Consider the following 18,983-nt stretch of genomic DNA (forward strand, 5'->3'; position numbering starts at 1 on the left):
TCTATTCTGAATGTTTTTAATTAATAATTCTAGTGCTGCCCTATAACCTTTTAGTTATAATATTGTTGGTGGGTTAGATTGTTGACTTCTTATCTTTTTAATTGTTATTTATATATTTATTTTATTTTAATTGTATTCCCCCCCCACCTTGTGCTAGTCATAGACTGTAATAAACTCTGAACTGAACTGAACTGAATGCTTCTCCCTGGGAACATTTATGTGTGTTTCATGTAAATATGGTCCTCTGTACATTTATTGAAAGGAGTATTAAGTTACACAATTGGATTTAGAACTGTATTTTTCTTGCATTTTGAGTTCTGCAGTTGCGCCTCTTTTCAGAATCTTATAGTAATCTGTAGGAGATGTGAAGAAGAATCAATTAGAAGCAGCACTCTTAACTTTGAAAAGCACTTAATAAAAACGAAAAATCAGTGGCTGACATCCACAGCAGTGTACCATTTTGGGAGTAAGCAAATTCACACTAGTACAAGGTTAGCTTAGTTGCACTAAAAGGGGTGTTTGTTTTTGTAGAATTATGCTCTTGCACAAGCATCTCATTGTTTTAACTGTGCATGCTTGCAATAATGCAACACTAGTTTGGAATGTAAGCTTTAAACTTACTGCAGCTAGTTAGTACAACATCGTTCCACAAGTGCTCTAGATGTTGGCCAGTGTTCTTATGTACCATTCTACTTTTCTAATATAGTATTGTTTGTCTAGGAAATCACCTTTCCCAAGATGGTGGCAAACTGCTGTCGTTTTCTATGTTACTTTTGCCGCATCAGCAGACAAAATCAAAAGGCTATGTTTGATCATCTAAGCTATCTTTTGGAAAACAGCAGTGTTGGACTTGGTATGTATATCTAAATGCTATACTGTCACTGAGATCCATAATCCACGTACTTGATGGTTTGGGCATCCATGAAGCAGGATGAGGCAGTCGCTTCAGACATGGGTGCAGGGAGAAGACAGAAAGTGCCAGCTCCCCTGCCATTATGGGTGGCACCTCATGGGGCCCTGTGGCGCCTGCTGCCACTACCGTTGCTCCTACTAGAGCATGCTGTTCATTTCCCCCTCCTTTCCCGATTCAGGTGTGCCTCTTCTTTCTTCTCTTCCCCCTCAATGGGAGCTAGGAACACCTCTGCTACCATTGCCTGGCTTTGTGGCATAGTCTAAGAGTGCTTGCATGTTGCACTTGGTTAGAATCATGGCCTGAAAATGCTGAGCACCTTCCTGTAGATGGCAGGGAGGACGTCACATTGTATTTTATCTCAGCATCATGTCTTGGAGGCTACCCTTGCCTAGGTTTGTCTCTTTAATGCAGTTAGTGGGACTATTTTGGAGTCAATAGGGTTATAGATTGCATCCTGTACAATTCTTGTGAACCTTCCTTCAAAGCCTGTACTGCATTAATTAATGGCACTTCTTGAAATTGAAAAGCTTTCAACTAATAAGTATTTTTCCTCAACCCTTGCTTTCATAACCATTGTTATTATGCAGTACAACCTTCTAATAGTTGACTTATCTGTACTGCACCTTCCTGCCTCCTAAATGTAGTTGATGCAGAGTAGGTATGTGAAATACATTTTTATTAAAATATTTTTACTTAATCATTGCTATACAACAGAATTATAATTTTATTGACTGAAAAGGTTCATGACTATGTCTCTGTAAAATGAGGGATTCCAACTATAATGCAGAACATACTGCATGCAGATTGTCAATTATTGTTTTTGCTTAGCTGATCTATAAAATAATCCTATGCTAAGATATTTTATATACATTATGATTTTTAAAAAAATATTCTTTTAACAGCATCTCCTTCTATGCGTGGATCAACACCTTTAGATGTTGCAGCAGCATCTGTAATGGATAATAATGAACTTGCTTTAGCTTTAAGGGAACCTGACCTTGAGAAGGTAAATTATCTTCTGGTTAGCTATGTATTTGCATTCAGGTAACATGCATAGGTTTGTTCATTTTCACAAATATGTAGCGGCAGCAATTTGCATCTCATTTAGGCATGCATGTTCTACATACACAGTAATTTCTTACAAGATCATAGCCTGTTACAAGGTGCTGCCTTATCAGCCTTGCCTCTCAAACTTAGCAGTTGACTAATACTATTTGGGTTTCACTCAGAAGTCTTTAATGGTGATTATTAGCTTTCGTTCTGGTTATGTCTAGCATTGTGGGATGGTGTCTCCTCTCACAGATCTCTTTTGAGTCTAGTCAACTTGATCTCTGTGTGAAGTTATGTTCCCATCTAAGGGTTTTTGTTTCTGGATCAGCAATTGTCTTATATGTTACTGTTTAAATTTGTGTAGGTATGTATATAATTCCCAACTGGATTTTTATTTGGTTTTTTTAAAAAGCTGGAATAAAAAATAAATATTTTCTTCTACTGAAGAATAATTCAGAAAAAGCAGGTTAAAAAAAATAAAATATGCAAAATTTGATTTGTTTATATTCTATTTTAAGTTTAATTATATGGTATATGGAATACTAAAGGTAGAATAATTACATAATCAATGAAATCTAATTTTGTAAATACTTGCTAAAACAACCAAAGGCAAATTAAACTTGACATGTTGCTTCATAACTTGTTATATATTGTAGCAGTCTGCAGTCATAATGTACAAACGAAACAACTAACTTTGCTTTATGCTAACCAACTTACTTGAAATAAACTGAGACCGCAACCAAAGCTTTAAAGTGGATTTCAGATCTCAGTTTATTTCAAAGAATTTGGTTAGAATAAAGTCAGAATGCTTGGTTTGGATGTCGTAATCATTCTTGGTTTGTTTTTCACTGCAATCCTTCTAGGCTCACGTGAGCTGGAATTGTGAAGAGTATATGCTCCCAAGGGTTGGGGACATGCATGGAACCTAGATTTAACTGTACTCCTATGTGAACTTTGAATTGGTCTATTATACATTTGCTGAATTTGGAAGAGCATGTTTAAGAAGTTGAACATTCTCACACTGAAAAGAAAAATAAATCTATACATATTTTACAAAACTGGGAGTTCAAAAAAAGGTTGCCTATTTGAATTCAAATGAGTCTGAATATGTTTATTTCTTCCTAGAGTGCCATTGTCAGTGGTTGTATCAGACAACCAAATGTTACTAACATACCTCCAATATTTCATCGATGAGAATATTCATATTCAACCACCAAGGTTATTGGCGGTTTGGACATTCCCAGCAACTATTCTAAATTGCTAGAAGCTTGTCTGCCTGCTAGATGTAGGCTTACCAGATTTTTAGTAAACCCTCAATGCTGTGCTTTTTAACTGTGGCATGGAGGAAAATGTTATCACCTGCTAATTGCTGCAGATCACATCTCTATTAAACCTGCTAACTGAGCAAAGAGGCACCTCTTAAAGTTGTGATTCTCTTATCTTTAGCTTGGGGAGAGCAACTGGCCCTATTCAACCCCAGCATGGTATCTCTCCTGTGGCTGCTGCAAACTTTTGTTGAAAAGTGGTGTATAAATAGTAGTAGTAATATTAGAAGACAGCTACAGAGACTGGCTGGAAATTTAGCTGTAGGTATTTATCCTGCAGATAGCCTATGCACTGGCCTCTAAAGCAGAATCTGTTAGTAAACTTAACCATAGTAATTTTTTTAATGCTTACTTTAGTAACATAGAGCAGTAATTTACCAAGAATTGATACCACAAAAAGGAATGGTTGGTCTCTGTTAAACAGGGTCCATTGGAAAGTATATAATACAAGTAAAGATAATAATGGAGCTTTGTTCCTTATATTTGTCCAAATAGGACAGGCTTTTTTTAACTAGAGAGAAGCTACGTTAGTATAACGCAGTAGAACATCCTACAAGATTACTGGCTTTTTTTGCAGTAAATGCCTTTCTCTTTTAATTTTGCCTTGTTCTTAGGTAGTCCGCTACTTGGCTGGATGTGGTTTGCAAAGCTGCCCTCTTCTAATTTCCAAAGGCTACCCGGATATTGGGTGGAATCCAGTTGAAGGGGAACGATATTTGGATTTCCTTCGTTTTGCTGTTTTTTGCAATGGTACTGCAGGAGCATCTTAATTTTGTGCATGTGGTGTTGTTTGTAAATAATGGTTTGGATCCAAAGGTGCCCTTCTACTAGCAGAAAGCTTATTCTGCTCGTTGAAGAGTTATTTCTGATATAGCAGAAGAACATTACATGAGAAAATTGAGAGTTGGTATCTGGCTGGAAAACCATTTTTGTATCACCCAGCAGTTAGTTGATTTCTGGAATGTTCTGTTTATTTATTGTGCTTTTAACTATTGCATTTTTTTCTGTATGCCTTAGGTTGTACAGTACTTTGAGTTTTGGGGAAAGCAGTATAGAAATATTTTAATAAAATATAAACACACCCAGAGGGACTGGATGTAAACCCTGTATTATAGGATCTAGCACTAATAACATTAGCCCTACTCTCAGGTTTTCATCCATCTACTTTTACCCAATGGGATATAGGCTATCACCTGATAAAAATGTTGTTCTGTCCCCATAGGACAAACAGGACAGTCTCCATAGAAAAGAATAGACACAAATCTGACATCAAAAATAGCAATAGTGATAGAATATTTAAATCTCCACTGCTTACCTGAAAGTTGCTGTATTTCAACAAAGTAACTTGAAATGGAGATACAAGTGTGAAACTGATGTATTAGCACCTACCAGGAAGTTTGTTTTCAGTTGTTTTGACTTGGATAAGACAATGGTTTCTCTTCCATTACTGTAAATTAATATAAGAAAGCAAGAATGATTGTGTTGTCACCAATTCTTTGTGATCTCTGTGCAGTCACACGCATGGGTCACATTATATGGATATGTGACAGCCTGGAAATCCAACACTAGATGGGGTAGAAAGTGAACTCAGAAACGTCTAAGCAAACATGAGAGAGCTTTCCACCTAAAAATCTTATCTAGCCAGGTGGATAAGGTTATCTACATGTACTATACAAATTAATTATCAACCTTCACAGACTTCAATAAATACTGCCTTTCAGTATAAAAGATCATATAAAATCCAAAGGACTGACAAGTCTTCTATAAGACTGCATATCTTGGCCATATAATCTATCCATCCCTTCATCGATAAAACTTTATGATGAACAGATTGAAAATCTCTTCATTGTGAGGCTTTGCAGATCTATATCCACCAGCAAGTGAACCTGTCTCTGGTTCCCACCTAGCTCATGGACAAGCCCTTTGTGCCACTGGCCGTGAGTACTAATGTTCAAAACAGTACTCATTTACAAGGAGAGTTAGTGAGCTATGTGATTCGTGCTATAACCTACATTTCATGTGCTTCTTTGCTTAGAAGACACAATCTTTTTTTGCTCAGTAGATTTGTATGTGGACAGACATAACTTTTCTGTCAAATGTTGTTTCCAGTTTTTGTATCAACCAGGATTTGGTTCTACCTGTTTGACCCAAGAGATCAGAAGATGAGAGCTTGACACATATAGGGGCGTGCACGGAACCGTCTGGCCCAGTTCGGTTTGAGGCTGAACTGGCCTTGACCGGAACCGGGCCAGTTCGGTCCGGCCTCCATCGAAACCTCCCCCCGCCGGTCTGGTCTGGTGGGGGTCCGAATTTTTTAATTTTTAAAATTAGTGATAAATACCTGTAGCCCCTTTGGGCGGGGTTGCTGTAGGCCGGGGGGGGGGAGTCTGCGAGGGTTACCCCTCCCCCTTCCAGCCTTCCTCATCACTGCTGCAGCCAGGTAAATGTAGTATTTTTGGCCCTTTTGGGCCTCCACAGAGGTGAGCGGTGGCCATTTTGGCTACCACCATGCATGTGCAAATGCCCTCTGCGAGGCCTGGCATGGCCTATGGCCTTGCAGAGGGCATTTGCACATTCGCGGCGGTAGCTAAAATGTCCACCGCTCACCTCTATGGAGGCCCAAAAGGGCCAAGAATACTACATTTACCTGGCCACAGCGGTGATGAGGGAGGCCGGCCGGGGGAGGGGGAACCCTCACAGACCCCCTCACAGCCTACAGCAAGCCCCCCGAAGGGGCTACAGGTATTTAACACTAATGTTAAAAAAAATTAAAAAAATTGCAGACCTGTCCAACGGTTTGGTTCGGGTCTGGATGGAACTTGGGGGCGGGGTTCGGTTCGATCCCGAACCTCCGGACCAAACTGCTGGACCGCGGGAACGATTCGCACCCCTAGACACATGCTTGACTTGAAGTGTGCTCTCGCTTTCTCTTTGTTTAAGCCAGCCTTAATCATTCTGGATCAATAATGAATTGCTTATCTGCTACCAGGGTCCACACAAGAGCAAAACTGTTTTCCATGCAGTCCTTGACCCACTGTGTAAATAACCTTAGCATACCAGTTGGCTAAGAAAACACCTCCTGTTTAGTTGAGAAACCATTCCACCAGAGTGGTTTCATCCTCTGCAGCTAGTCTGAGAGACATTTTGCTTCCTGGCTATGCAAGACAGATACTTGATCAGCAACATAATTTTTGTCAAGCACTGTGGTCTGAATACAAGGGCCAGAGTAGATGCGTAGTTTCACCAGTTTTACTATTTTACATCTTACAATTTTACACCTATAACCAGCTATTTTACACCTATAGCCAGGTTAGGTAAGCTTTCATGTAATCACACTTATGTCCCATATGTGTGATTGCAGAGATAATAAAGGAGGAGGACAGGTCATCTGTACAGACCCCTCCCATCCTTCCCCCAGGTCTCTAGATAAATTATTCAAAATGGTTTGAGGTTATCTACATAGGGATGAGAGAGAGAAGCATTCTTCTAACCCTTGAGGCACACATACCACATGGGGTCTTCCTGCTTGAGAGCAAGGGCTAGATCGTTCCACAAAGCCATGGGTGCAACATCAGAAGAACAGTTAAGAAAGTCAGTCAGTAAAAGCATCTGAATACTTCTGTGCACACATAGAACGTGCATGTGTGTCTGCACAGATGATAACTTGAAGGATGTAAAATTATCGATAAGCACACTGTCACTACTGCTGCTATGAATAGTCACTGTGCTTATGCTTTAAATACACCAAAAAGAGCCCTGCTGGATCAGGCCCAAAGCCTATCTAGTCCAGCATCCTGTTTCCCACAATGACCTATTGGATGCCTCTGGGGAACCCAGAAACTGAAATCAGTGCCTGTTCTTCAACTGTTGCTCCCAAGCAAGATATTCAGAGGCATCCTGCTTCTGAAGCTAGAGGTGGCATATAGTGATCAGGTCTAGTAGCTGTTGATATAAGTGTCCTTCATGATATTGTCTAACCCCCTTTTAAAGTCTTCCAAAATTGTGGCCATTGCCACATCCTGTGGCAACAAGTTCTGTGGACAATAATAGTATATGTTGATGTTTACATGGATTTGTCACAAACAGTAGTAATAGACTATACTGCTTGCATTTTGTGTCAGTTTGTCCTCACATTTAAATTTTCCCCTCTATGTGTGTGTATACTAGCCAGCTGAGGATAACTCTTTATGAATTTGATGAAGTCTCTTCAAGTTTATGCCACAAAAACTTAAGCCTCAATAAATTTCTTAATCATTTCATAGCGATTTGACCCCACTCTTTATACTTCTGCATGTATGTATGTATACACACAGAGATTTATTTGTCAACTTAGGACAACACTTTGTGCATCTGATGAAGTGGGCTGTAGACCACAAACACTTATGCCACAATAAACCTGTTAGTCTTTAAATTATCACACGACTCATGTAAGCAATATTCATTTAAGCATTTTTTAAAAATAAAATTGCATTTTGTCTTGTTAAATAGTTGCCTTTCCTGTATAATTGCAGGAGAGAGTGTTGAAGAAAATGCCAATGTGGTGGTCAGATTGCTTATTCGCCGTCCTGAGTGTTTTGGACCAGCGCTGAGAGGAGAAGGTGGTAATGGCCTGCTTGCTGCCATGGAAGAAGCCATACATATATCAGAAGACCCTACAAGAGATGGACCTTCACCAAGTAATGGATCCAGTAGAACACTGTAGGTAGAATGGATGAGATTAAGTTCTCCAGACTTGTTGTACAATCTCACTTAAAGGATTCAGTGTTCCCTAAACAAGGCTTTATAGTAGGGCCGCACAGCTTTGGCCCTGTAGCAGTTGGTGGACTACAACTCACATCATCCACCAATCCAGAGAGCCAGTGTGGTGTAGTGGTTAGAGTGCTGGACTAGGACCGGGGAGACCCGAGTTCAAATCCCCATTCAGCCATAATACTAGCTGGGTGACTCTGGGCCAGTCACTTCTTTCTCAGCCTAACCTACTTCACAGGGTTGTTGTGAAAGAGAAACTCAAGGATGTAGTACACCACTCTGGGCTCCTTGGAGGAAGAGCGGGATATAAATGTAAAAATAATAATAATTAAAAAAATAATCCATCATCCAGAATATTAGCTACTGTGGCAGGGGATGATGCAATGTGTAGTCCAACAACAGCTGAAGGGGTGAAGTTGTGCAGCCCTGCTTAGCCCGTAGATATTTATGTATTTATTTGCAACTGTAGTTAGAAACCCCAAGTGTAATTGACTATATGAAATCAATATTTGAAAGATTTGGAGTTTTGGATCATACTTAATAACAAGCAATTTTTAAAAAGTTGAAAAACTGAATACATACGTTTTAAAGCAGTTATTCTATATTATTACTAAAGAGTAGACAGAGTAGGCAGCAGCTGTAATTAGGGGATATGTTTTTAATGGAATATGAAACCTGGATTGAGACCCATGTTCAGCTGACGTAGGTGTCATTTCGGACAAGAAAAACTGAGATTATGAATCTAGCTGTAGCTTACTCTAGATAGAAAATACTCTCCTTGAATTTCACATGGCTTATATTGCTCCTGAATCAGTAGTTTAATCCACTTTCTTTGTGTTACATGTTGGTGACAAATAGTGACAAAATATATCACTGTCTAATTAAGGAAAAAACCTATCTGCTAACAATACAGCCAGTTTGTGGGCAGGCCCGTATTATTCCCATGAACTGCAGATTGTGTAAACCTCTTTATTCAAGGTGTGGGGAGAGAAGAGCCCCTCCACTCTTCACAAGCTATCAAATGTCTTGCATATTTCAGCTGTCTGAAGAGTTCTTGAAATGGTAAAATGGGAGTGGGTGGGTGGGCACATTGAGACATAAATGTAAAGCGGTAAATTTTAGAGCATAGAGCCATATTTTCCTGTGCAGAAATGTTGGAAGTCCGGAGTAAGTTTTCTAAAGACTAAGAGCACATAAGTAGTTGCCTTTTTATTAAGTTAGATAATTTGTAATTGGCCTCCAGGGTTCTGCCTGAAGCTTTTCCTAGCCCTAAAATGTGCATGCTGTAACTGGATATGTTGGAGGTTGGGACTGGTTTTGATAATTTAAGACACTATAACAAATTCAACTCTTACCTTGTAATTTTGTTAAGTTTTCTAATTGATAAAAATACCTTATAGCCTTTGCATGTATGTGTTTTGTTCCTGTTGCGGAAAAATATTAAACAGAAGTGAAGTGGAAGAAGAGGATGATACTATTCACATGGGAAATGCCATCATGACCTTTTATGCTGCATTGATTGACCTCTTAGGACGCTGCGCTCCAGAAATGCATGTAGGTTCCGTTATTCACCAGTTTTTATCACCCGTGTTAAAATAACATCTACACTCTCTTAACAAATAGCATCAGATCATAGTCATCCTTCAATGATGCTGATATTTCTGTTCCTGGGTATCTTTCGCAGAGAAGGTGGGCTCCTTGTTAGAGCCTTCAATAAATCAAAAGTGGGTTTTAATTTTTTTAGTTTGGACTTTTTAAGTGTACAACCTGTTTAACATAAAGGAAAATTAAACCATTGATAGCATTGTTTCATCTGTTCCTGAGTGAGAGCACCTTTACAAACATCTTTAATATCAGTCTGTAATGTTTTAGGATTGCTTCAAACATTGTGTGGAACCTGGAATAAGCCAGCTGTCTATTAATATCATGAATGCCTGGCTTTATGAAACTGTTGTACTTGCTTGTGCTACTCCCTATTATTTTAGCTTTTTCTTTTGACATTATACTTATATTTAATTAATGTGTGGAGCCAGCGTGGTGTAGTGGCTAGAGTGTTGGACTAGGACTGGGGAGACCTGAGTCCAAATCCCCATTCAGCCATGAACCTTTCTGGGTGACTCTGGGCCAGTCACTTCTCTCTCAGCCTAACCTAATTCACAGGGTTGTTGTGAGGAGAAACCTAAGTATGTAGTACACTGCACTGGGCTCCTTGGAAGAAGAGCGGGATATAAAATGTAAATAATAATAATAATAATAAATATTTCATAGAGTTAATATTTCATAGAATTGTATTTGTATGCAGTTTATTATTATATTTTGATACCAATCATATAAACAAATTCTTGCATTACTCCATTGTTAGCTAATTCATGCTGGCAAAGGGGAAGCTATTAGAATCAGATCTATTCTGCGGTCTTTGATTCCTTTGGAAGATTTGGTTGGCGTAATAAGCATTCCTTTTCATATGCCAACAATAGCAAAAGGTAAGCAAGTTAATGCATATTTTTTCATTCTTCCATGTACTGACATTAAAAAAAATGGAACTAATTTAGAATATGTCTCTTCAATATCATATATCTTAGGAAATTATATTTCTGAGGTGTGAGATAGCCAATCATGATATATCTGAGACAATGTTGAAAATTCACACTGATTTTACTGGGTCTGGAAAAGCACTTGAACCTCTCACTTGTGGTATGGTGGGCAAACGTAATAGTGTTATCAGGGTTATAACAAAGAACAGTAACTATATCTCCCAGAGTTTTCCAGTCTTTTTAATGGCAAGGGATCCACATATTTTTTAGAATGCCATAGAGATTGGAGTGGTGATTATTTTCGGTCTTGGTTGCCAAATGCCCATTATTCAGACAGTAAAATAGGTACATCAGAATAATCTAGAGGATGTTCATAAGCTTGGGTTTTTTTTAATAGGAGGTAATGTGATGTAATTTGAACATATAGAGTTATCTGTATCATTGATTTCCCCCCGTTTCAGATGGTACTGTAGCGGAACCTGATATGTCAGAAGGGTTTTGCCCAGACCACAAGGCAGCCATGGTATTGTTCCTTGACAGGGTCTATGGAATTGAAGACCAGGAATTTCTTCTCCATCTTTTAGAAGTTGGTTTTCTTCCAGATCTTCGTGCTGCTGCTTCATTAGATACGGTATGAATTAAATACGTAGGGTATCCCTGGTGTGCATGTGCTACCTAAGCTTTTGACTGAGCATGGTCTAAATACAAAAGTTACCTGGGTCTTACATTATATGCAAATTTTAGATTACTTCAATGAGTTGTCCCTGAGGCTGCCTTTGAAAATGATCTGGAAACTGCAGCTGGTACAATATGGGGCTTCAAGGTTGTTAACTGGGACTGGGCATTTTGATCATATCATGCCAGTGCTTTGTCAGATGCACTGGCTCCCAATCTGTTTCCAGTCTTGATTCAAAGAGCTGTTTTTGACATTTAAAGCCCTAAAAAGGTTGGGATCAGATTACCTGAGACAGCTCCTTGCCCCATATGTCCCGACTCGGACCTTAAAATCTTTTTTGGAGGACCTGCTCCAAGTGCCCCTACCAAACAGGTGAAACAGGTGGCTGCTAGGGGAGATGGCCATTTTGGCGGTGGCACCCCGTTTATGGAATAACTTATCCAGGGAGATTTGCCTGGCACCATCACTTTGTACTTTTAGATGCCGAGAAATGTTCATGCAGGTTTTTTAACATTGATTTTTAAAATTGAATTTAATTTTTTTTTAAATGTTGTGTATTGTATTTTGTGGGGTTTTTGTGTGCTGTGATTTGTTTCTCTTGCTTTATGTGTTTTTAATCGGATTTTTTTAATGTGTTATGAGCTGCCCAGAGAACAATTTGTTATAGGGTGGCTAACAAATAAAGAATATTCATTCATTCTGTGTTTTGCAGAGGGATGAGTGGGCAGTGGTGCTCAGTGCCAGCTCCTTTTCAAAGCCCTCCCCACTCAGAAACACAAAACAGTGAAATGGCTGATGAGAAAACAAAAGTTGCTTGCACTCAGTTTCATACTTCCCACTCTGAAGCAGATGAGATTGTAAACTGAGGGAACATTCTTCAAGCTGAGAACCTTTTATCCTTTTAAGTCCTCTTTGCTCCCTCTCGCCACCAAGTTCCATTAGCTCTGCCCACTTGATTGTCTGTTAACTACACATTACCCACAAACATTCAATCCCATTGACTTAATATGGAGGCAGTTTATGGATTTTTTGGACCTGTTAAGTCCCCCTCCCCTTCACACTTGTTTTGAACACCAAGAAATCTGCAGGTCACCCCGAGTCTTCTGATACCTCTCACTTGCCTGCAGGCACTGTGGTTATTAGTTTACCAGGTAGACTAATCCTCCAAGGTGGGCTGACGCACTAAGTCCAGAGCGGAGGCCTGGCCTACCCGCCAACCTCAATTAGTAGATCACCTTTCCCCATTAAAACAGTACTCCAAAATGGCACTCGAAACACTCAATATGTTTCAAGTCAAAGTGGGGTTGTTTTGTTTCGAGCTCAAAATAGGCCCTCTATTTGAAAGGCATTTTGTTTCAAGCTCAAAATACTCGAAACAATCCCTTTTATGCTCAAAACATTTTTCGACTCCTGGAGCCCACAGAGCTCTGTGGTTGTCTTTGGTAGAATAAAGAAGGGGTTTACCATTGCCTCCTCTCACGCAGTATGAGATGATGCCTTTCAGCATCTTCCTGTATTGCTGCTGCCCAATATAGGTGTTTCCCACAGTCTGGGAAACATACCAGCAGGGATTTGAACCGTCAAACTTCTGCTTGTTAGTCAAGCATTTCCCCGCTGCACCACTTAAGATGATAAGACTTGAATTCAAATTCAATGAACCTTCTTGGTACTGCAGATCTCAGTTCTGCATGTGTAACTAGAACTAAAAAGGATATACCATATAGATTTGCTGTGAGAATGAGTTTAAAAAGGACTACTTGCATGTTGTATTTTGATAGTTTCATCTTCACAATGTGCTTTAAGTAGCATCCATGCTACGTGTTATTGATATAACTCTAATTAAATTGAAATGGAAGTTCCAGTATAAATTGTGGCTGTTCAGTTAAATGCTTCCCTGCTGCTTTCTGATATCACAAAGGGTTGCGTCCCCAGAACTTAGTCATTACCAAGTCCCATCAAAATTAATGGGACTTGATTATTAATGATGAATTTGTCTTATTTATTTCAATAGTGCTTCATTGTCCTTACTAACATTAAGAACATAAGAATAGCCCTGCTGGATCAGTCCCAAGGCCCATCTAGTCCAGCAGGTTATGCGTTGTGTGAAAAAGTACTTCCGTTTGTTGGTCCTAAATTTCCTGGCAATCACTTTCATGGGATGACCCCTGGTTCTAGTGTTATGTGAGAGGGAGAATAATTTCTCTCTATCCACTTTCTCCACACCATGCATGATTCTATAGACCTCTATCATGTCTCCCCGCAGTCGTCTTTTTTCTAAACTAAATAGCCCCAGCTGTTGTAGCCTTGCCTCATAAGAAAGGTGCTCTAGGCCCCTGATCATCTTGGTAGCCCTCTTCTGCACCTTTTCCTGTTCTACAATGTCCCTTTTTAGATGTGCTGATCAAACATTATTTAATCCAAACGTTATTTGAATATAACCCAAAATGCTGTACAAATAAGTAGACTTTCCTGTTATCAGAAAGTAATTGCTGTGAATATTATGTATAGTTCCTGATTAATGGATGGGCTTCCTATTCATATGAAGATATGCTCTTCATGTGAACTTTTATGTTTATACTTATTTCTTAAGACGGGCCATGCATGGGGATGTGGCAGAAAGGAGGTGATTGGCTGACAGAGTTCGCAAGCAGAAGCACCTGACTGGGCAGTGGGGAGATATGCAGATAGGGAGAAGGAGCCTGTGAGAGCAGAAGCACCATGGTGATTGGGCAGTGGGGATTCCATATGCAGACAGGGAGGAGGAGCCTGTGGCACCATGGTGATTGGGCAGTGGGGATTCCATATGCAGATATGGAGGAGGAGCCTGTGATGGTTAAGGTCAGTTGGAATGCAAATATTACTGGTCAGAAGATGTTCTTGATCGCAGAGGAGAGAAATCTGTCTATCTATATATAAAAGGATAGCAGGCAGGGGTCTGTGAAAAGATGGGTCGTGAGGGAGGAAAGAGTCCCCTCAGGAGAAGGAGCCTGCTCTTGTGTGAATTAGATGAAGAAACAAGATGAACAAGATCTGTTAACTCAGGGAGGGAGGGAGAGAGAGAGAGGAAAAAGAACATGAAGGGAGTGGGAAGAGAGAGTGGGAAAGAGCGAGTGGAGGAGAAAGAAGGAGAGAAAAAGAAGGGAGGGGGAAGAGAGACAGAAGGAAGTATGAGGGAAAGGGCCCGAGCCTGTCAGCGGCCTGAGGGGAACGAGTAGCCATGGCAGTGCCTACTGGCAGCAAGGAAGGGCCCAGTCAACCACTGCTGCTGTTTGGGGCTACCGAGGCCATTGGCGGACAAGGTAGGTAGGCAGACAAGGGATGGGCCCGAGCCTGTCAGCAGCCTGAGGGGAACAAACAGCCATGGTGGAAGCAGCAGCGAGGAACAGCCAGTCAGCCACTGCTGCTGCTCCTGTGGGGAGGAGAAGAAGCAGGGCTCGGGTGAGGAGGAATCTGGGGATAGGGGGCTGCAGCTTGGCCAAAAGGCAGCAGCAATGCTGCAGCCATGACCAAGAAGGGTGAGGGGGATGGAGTAAAGGGATGGAGGAGGAAGAGCAGGAGTACAGCTCAGGTGAGGGTGGGGAGATCTCTGAGGTGAGGGGGGCTGTGGGGAGCAATCAAGTACTAGCACGCAGATGCTCTAGAGCGTGCGAGAGTTCCAGCATTGAAGCGGAGAGAAATAATGGCAGCGGCCAGGAGGTGGAGGGCTAGCAGACGAAGTGCCCCGGAAGAGGTGGGCTGACGGCGGACAAAGCCTCGCTGGCTGTGGGGAGGAGATGGGTGGCTGGTCAGTGAAGCCCTGCTGGCCAGGAGGAGGCAGCGGCGGGACGGCCTGGCCCTGGCCCACCTGCCGGAGTGAAACGGCAGCGGTGGGCCTTGGCCCGGCCACATGGAGGAAGCAGCAGCAGGCCAGCCTGGCCTGGCCCAGGGGGACAGCCAGAAAGACAGGCATGATGCTGGCAGGGGGCGGGGGATGGCTGGGCCCAACTAGAGGCACAGATGCTCTGCGCCCTGGCCACTAGTTTAAGTTTCTTTCTGCAGTTTTGGTAATTGATTACTATGTTTATATATATATGATTTATGCATGTTTTTATTTAAAATTTATATACTGTTTTTATATTTTGATTTATATTTTATGTATGAATAACTGTTTCTAACACATTGCCTTAATGTTCTAAAGGCTGTTGCCCACATTTTCAGCTTTAAAAGTGTGTATCTAGTACAGCTTTATTCCTTTTGAAAAACCCCTCCTGCACCTCTTTGAAAGCAAATATTATAGACTGTAATCATGTTGCTATGGAACAATGTTTTGCAACAAAACTTGCCTATCTGAATAGCTTTACCATTTATTTTATAGGTTGCTCTGAGTGCTACAGATATGGCCCTGGCTCTCAATCGGTATCTCTGCACTGCTGTCTTGCCTTTATTGACACGATGTGCTCCTCTTTTTGCTGGCACAGAACATCATGCTTCCCTTATAGATTCTTTGCTACATACTGTATACCGTCTCTCCAAGGGCTGCTCTCTTACCAAAGCTCAACGGGACTCTATTGAGGAGTGCCTACTCTCCATTTGTGGGTAAGGAGGCAGTCCCTTAACAGGCAATTGCATTGTTAGAGCAAAAATATCTGCTAGGGCTGTATAACAGAACGAGGGGTCAGTTTGGAGGCTGCTCTGGAGGGGAATCCCCAGTTCAGATTGGTGCTTCAGGTAGCCAGTTCAGTTCATTTTGGCCTCATTTGAAAAGGCCCTTTCAAATTGCAGCCAAGGCTTTGGCTTTTCCCTCTTCCTTCTGTCTCACTTGCAACAGGAAGGAGAGGACATCAAATGCACAGTCACCTGACCCTGGTACTCACCAAATAGGAATCTGGCAAGGCGTTCTCTTTTTAAATTTTATTTTGCTCCCAGGAGCAAGGGAGCATTGACCACTGCAAATTCCTTTCAAAAAGACTTGCAGCAGAGGTTATTTTTAACTTCTTGCAGTCCTGGGAAAGGTGCCGGATCTATTTAAGAGGGTTTTGTAACGACTACACATTCACTATGTGTGTTTTTAAAAATCTGCTTTTCAGACTTGTCATGAGCTACTTGTGAATGGGTAGAAGAGGTTACATTTGACAAACCTGAGTACAAATTCATTATTTCTGGTTACCTCCCTTTCATCTGGTTTGCTTAGATGAAAGCTTAAACATTTAAGCAGCTTTCAGAAGTACTGATGTATCTCTCTGTATTTTTTCATGATATGACAAAATATTGTAGACACTTTGGGGCAAAGAATATGTCCTCTTATGCTTTGTAATGCACGTTGATGGTGCCATATTAATATTAGTAACAACAAAATGTGAGACTTGAATTTACACCTCTCCATTAATTTTTTTGTCTTGGGATAGATATTTTAATCAAAATACTGTTTAAGCTACAGATCCTTCCTTTGGGTATCTGCAGTAATTGATGTTTTATTGTTACACATAAATTCATTTCTAATTTGAACTCAAATCATTCTACTTGTAGTCAGCTGAGGCCTTCAATGATGCAACATTTATTGAGAAGATTAGTTTTTGATATTCCACTCCTAAATGAACATGCAAAGATGCCTCTTAAGGTGAGTGTGGTCTTTAATCTCTCCTTTTAGAATATATAAGTGATATCACTTACTCTCAGTCTCCAGAAGAAATCATGGCTCTGTTGAATTTTAGTACTGTATCATGGAACAAAATTATTGCATCATAGCCAACAGCATCCAATGTAGTCTTCAATCTGGAGTAACTGAAGTGATAGCATTGGGATTGCTCTGGAGTAAAAGACTTGAAGATTTTGCCTGCTGTGCAAAGCAAAAAACATATAGGTTCAGTTGCCATTTTGCAAGAGCAATATTGTAAGTTATATATGCAGGTGCAGCTGCATATCAGGGGAGATTGTATGGATAATGCAACTGCAAAGGGACAATTCCTCAATGGTGCAAATTTGCTATGCAAAAACTTTTGCACATTAGATGCAGGCAGAGAGAGAACAATACCATGTGAGTGGCAACACTGTACACACATGTATACACCAAGAGGACCAAGGTTTCCTTTTGTACAAGTGAAAACAATGAGATGTCAAAACAGGATAATTAATCAAATAATAACAGCTCTGCTGGATCAGGCTCAAGGCCTATCTAGTACAGAATCCTATTTCACACATTGGCCCACCAGATGCTTCTGAGAAGCCCACAGGCAAAAGTGAGGGCATGCCCTCTCTCTTGCTGTTGCTCCCCTGAAACTGGTACTTAGAGGCATCTTTCATCTGAGACTGGGGGTGGCCTATAGCCACCAGACTAGTAGTCATTGATAGACCTGTCCTCCATTAATTTGTCTAAGTCCCTTTTAAAGCCAATCTGCCCCTCCCTGTCCTTTCTGTAGTGTTTGTATCCAGGAATAACCGTGTCCCACTGGTTCTCACCATTCCGCCAGGTTCTGTTATGCCCACTATATCTATGTTTTCATTACCAACCAAGCACTCCAGCTCACCCATCTTGGCTCAGAAGCTTCTGGCATTGGTATATAAATACCGATATGTGGAGTCTCTTACCTGGCATTGGTGTGTGCTATCTCCCTTACTGTCATTTGACCTTGACCAGCTGTCATGTGTTTCCATCTGCCCACCTGGTGTCCCTTGCTTTTATATGTTGCAAATTGGTTTGCACTGGGGAAGGATTAGTGCAACTACCGTCCTTTTTGAAGTTCTCTAGAATCAACTTGTGAATATTTTAAAACCCCAACTCTATGCAGGTTTGTTCAGAAATATAATAGTTGCTCAGGACAGGATTAATATATTTTGCCCGTGTTAATAGATACTTAGTAGAGATCTTTTAGGACACTGACCAGTCAGTGAACCAATAACCATAATTGTTTCTGCAGTGTTTACAACTGTTGTAGAAAATATTATGAAGAAAACATAGACTTTGCTTTCAGACTCTCTGTTGTGCAGAGGGATGCACAACTCAAATGCCCTGGTGGACCAAAACCAACCTTCACTTGCTGTGCAGGGGCTGAGGTCAATTTCAAAACAAAAAAATAATTTTAAATAATTTAATAATTTCAAACATTAATAGTTCTGATTTTATTGTTTATTAGTCACATTTTGGATTGTAAACAAAAAATAAATATAGCCTCCCCAGCAGCCCTTTGCAGGGCTCTCCCAGCATGGCTTCAAGCTGGCCCTGACAACCTGGTTGGGGGGAAGAGCAGCAGGAGCTGCAGCAAAGTGGCACCAGGCTATGGGACTGGAGGCATGGGCAGAGGCACCTCCACCACGCTGTCTTTCTGCTGCCGCTCACCCTTGCTCCTGAGCCCCTTTGCTGCTGTTGGGGCTTGAAGCTGGCTCTGAGTGGGCAGGGGAAATCACAGCAGGAGTGGTGATAAGGGACTGTGGGAATGGGGATGGGGGTATGGCTCTACCGCTGCCTGCCACTGCCCTCCCTGGCTCCCGAGTTCCTCTGCTGCTCTTGGGGCCGGGAGCCTTCTTGGAATGTGTCCTGTGTGTCTCACGTGCCCTGTGTCTCCTTCAGGGCACATGTGCACCCTCATTCCCTGGAAGCTCCTGTCCCTGACACCAGTGGAGGGACTTGGGAGCCAGGGAGAGCGGAGATGGGTAGTGTTGGTGGCAGCGCCTGCCCCTGCCCCTGGTTCCACAGCCCCTTGCCATTGCTCCTGCTGCCCTTTCCACTGCCTGTTCATCAGGTCAGCTTCTGGTCCCAACAT

General features: G+C 41.3%; 1 protein-coding gene across 14 annotated transcripts in view; it reads left to right on the forward strand.

Annotated features, from left to right (window-relative positions):
- The window catches only part of RYR2 (ryanodine receptor 2), a 625,908-nt gene that overhangs the window by 360,613 nt on the left and 246,312 nt on the right, over positions 1 to 18,983 (forward strand). For all 14 annotated transcript variants that reach the window (XM_053300231.1, XM_053300272.1, XM_053300252.1 and 11 more), the window contains 9 exons: positions 721 to 853; positions 1,816 to 1,919; positions 3,903 to 4,038; positions 7,800 to 7,986; positions 9,486 to 9,591; positions 10,400 to 10,520; positions 11,033 to 11,202; positions 15,602 to 15,822; positions 16,753 to 16,843. In XM_053300231.1, the coding sequence (XP_053156206.1) occupies positions 721 to 853; positions 1,816 to 1,919; positions 3,903 to 4,038; positions 7,800 to 7,986; positions 9,486 to 9,591; positions 10,400 to 10,520; positions 11,033 to 11,202; positions 15,602 to 15,822; positions 16,753 to 16,843 (1,269 nt within the window). The remainder of the gene's footprint in view (positions 1 to 720; positions 854 to 1,815; positions 1,920 to 3,902; positions 4,039 to 7,799; positions 7,987 to 9,485; positions 9,592 to 10,399; positions 10,521 to 11,032; positions 11,203 to 15,601; positions 15,823 to 16,752; positions 16,844 to 18,983) is intronic.

The sequence above is a fragment of the Hemicordylus capensis genome, chromosome 1 (assembly GCF_027244095.1).
Source record: "Hemicordylus capensis ecotype Gifberg chromosome 1, rHemCap1.1.pri, whole genome shotgun sequence".
Classification (NCBI taxonomy): Eukaryota; Metazoa; Chordata; class Lepidosauria; order Squamata; family Cordylidae; genus Hemicordylus; species Hemicordylus capensis.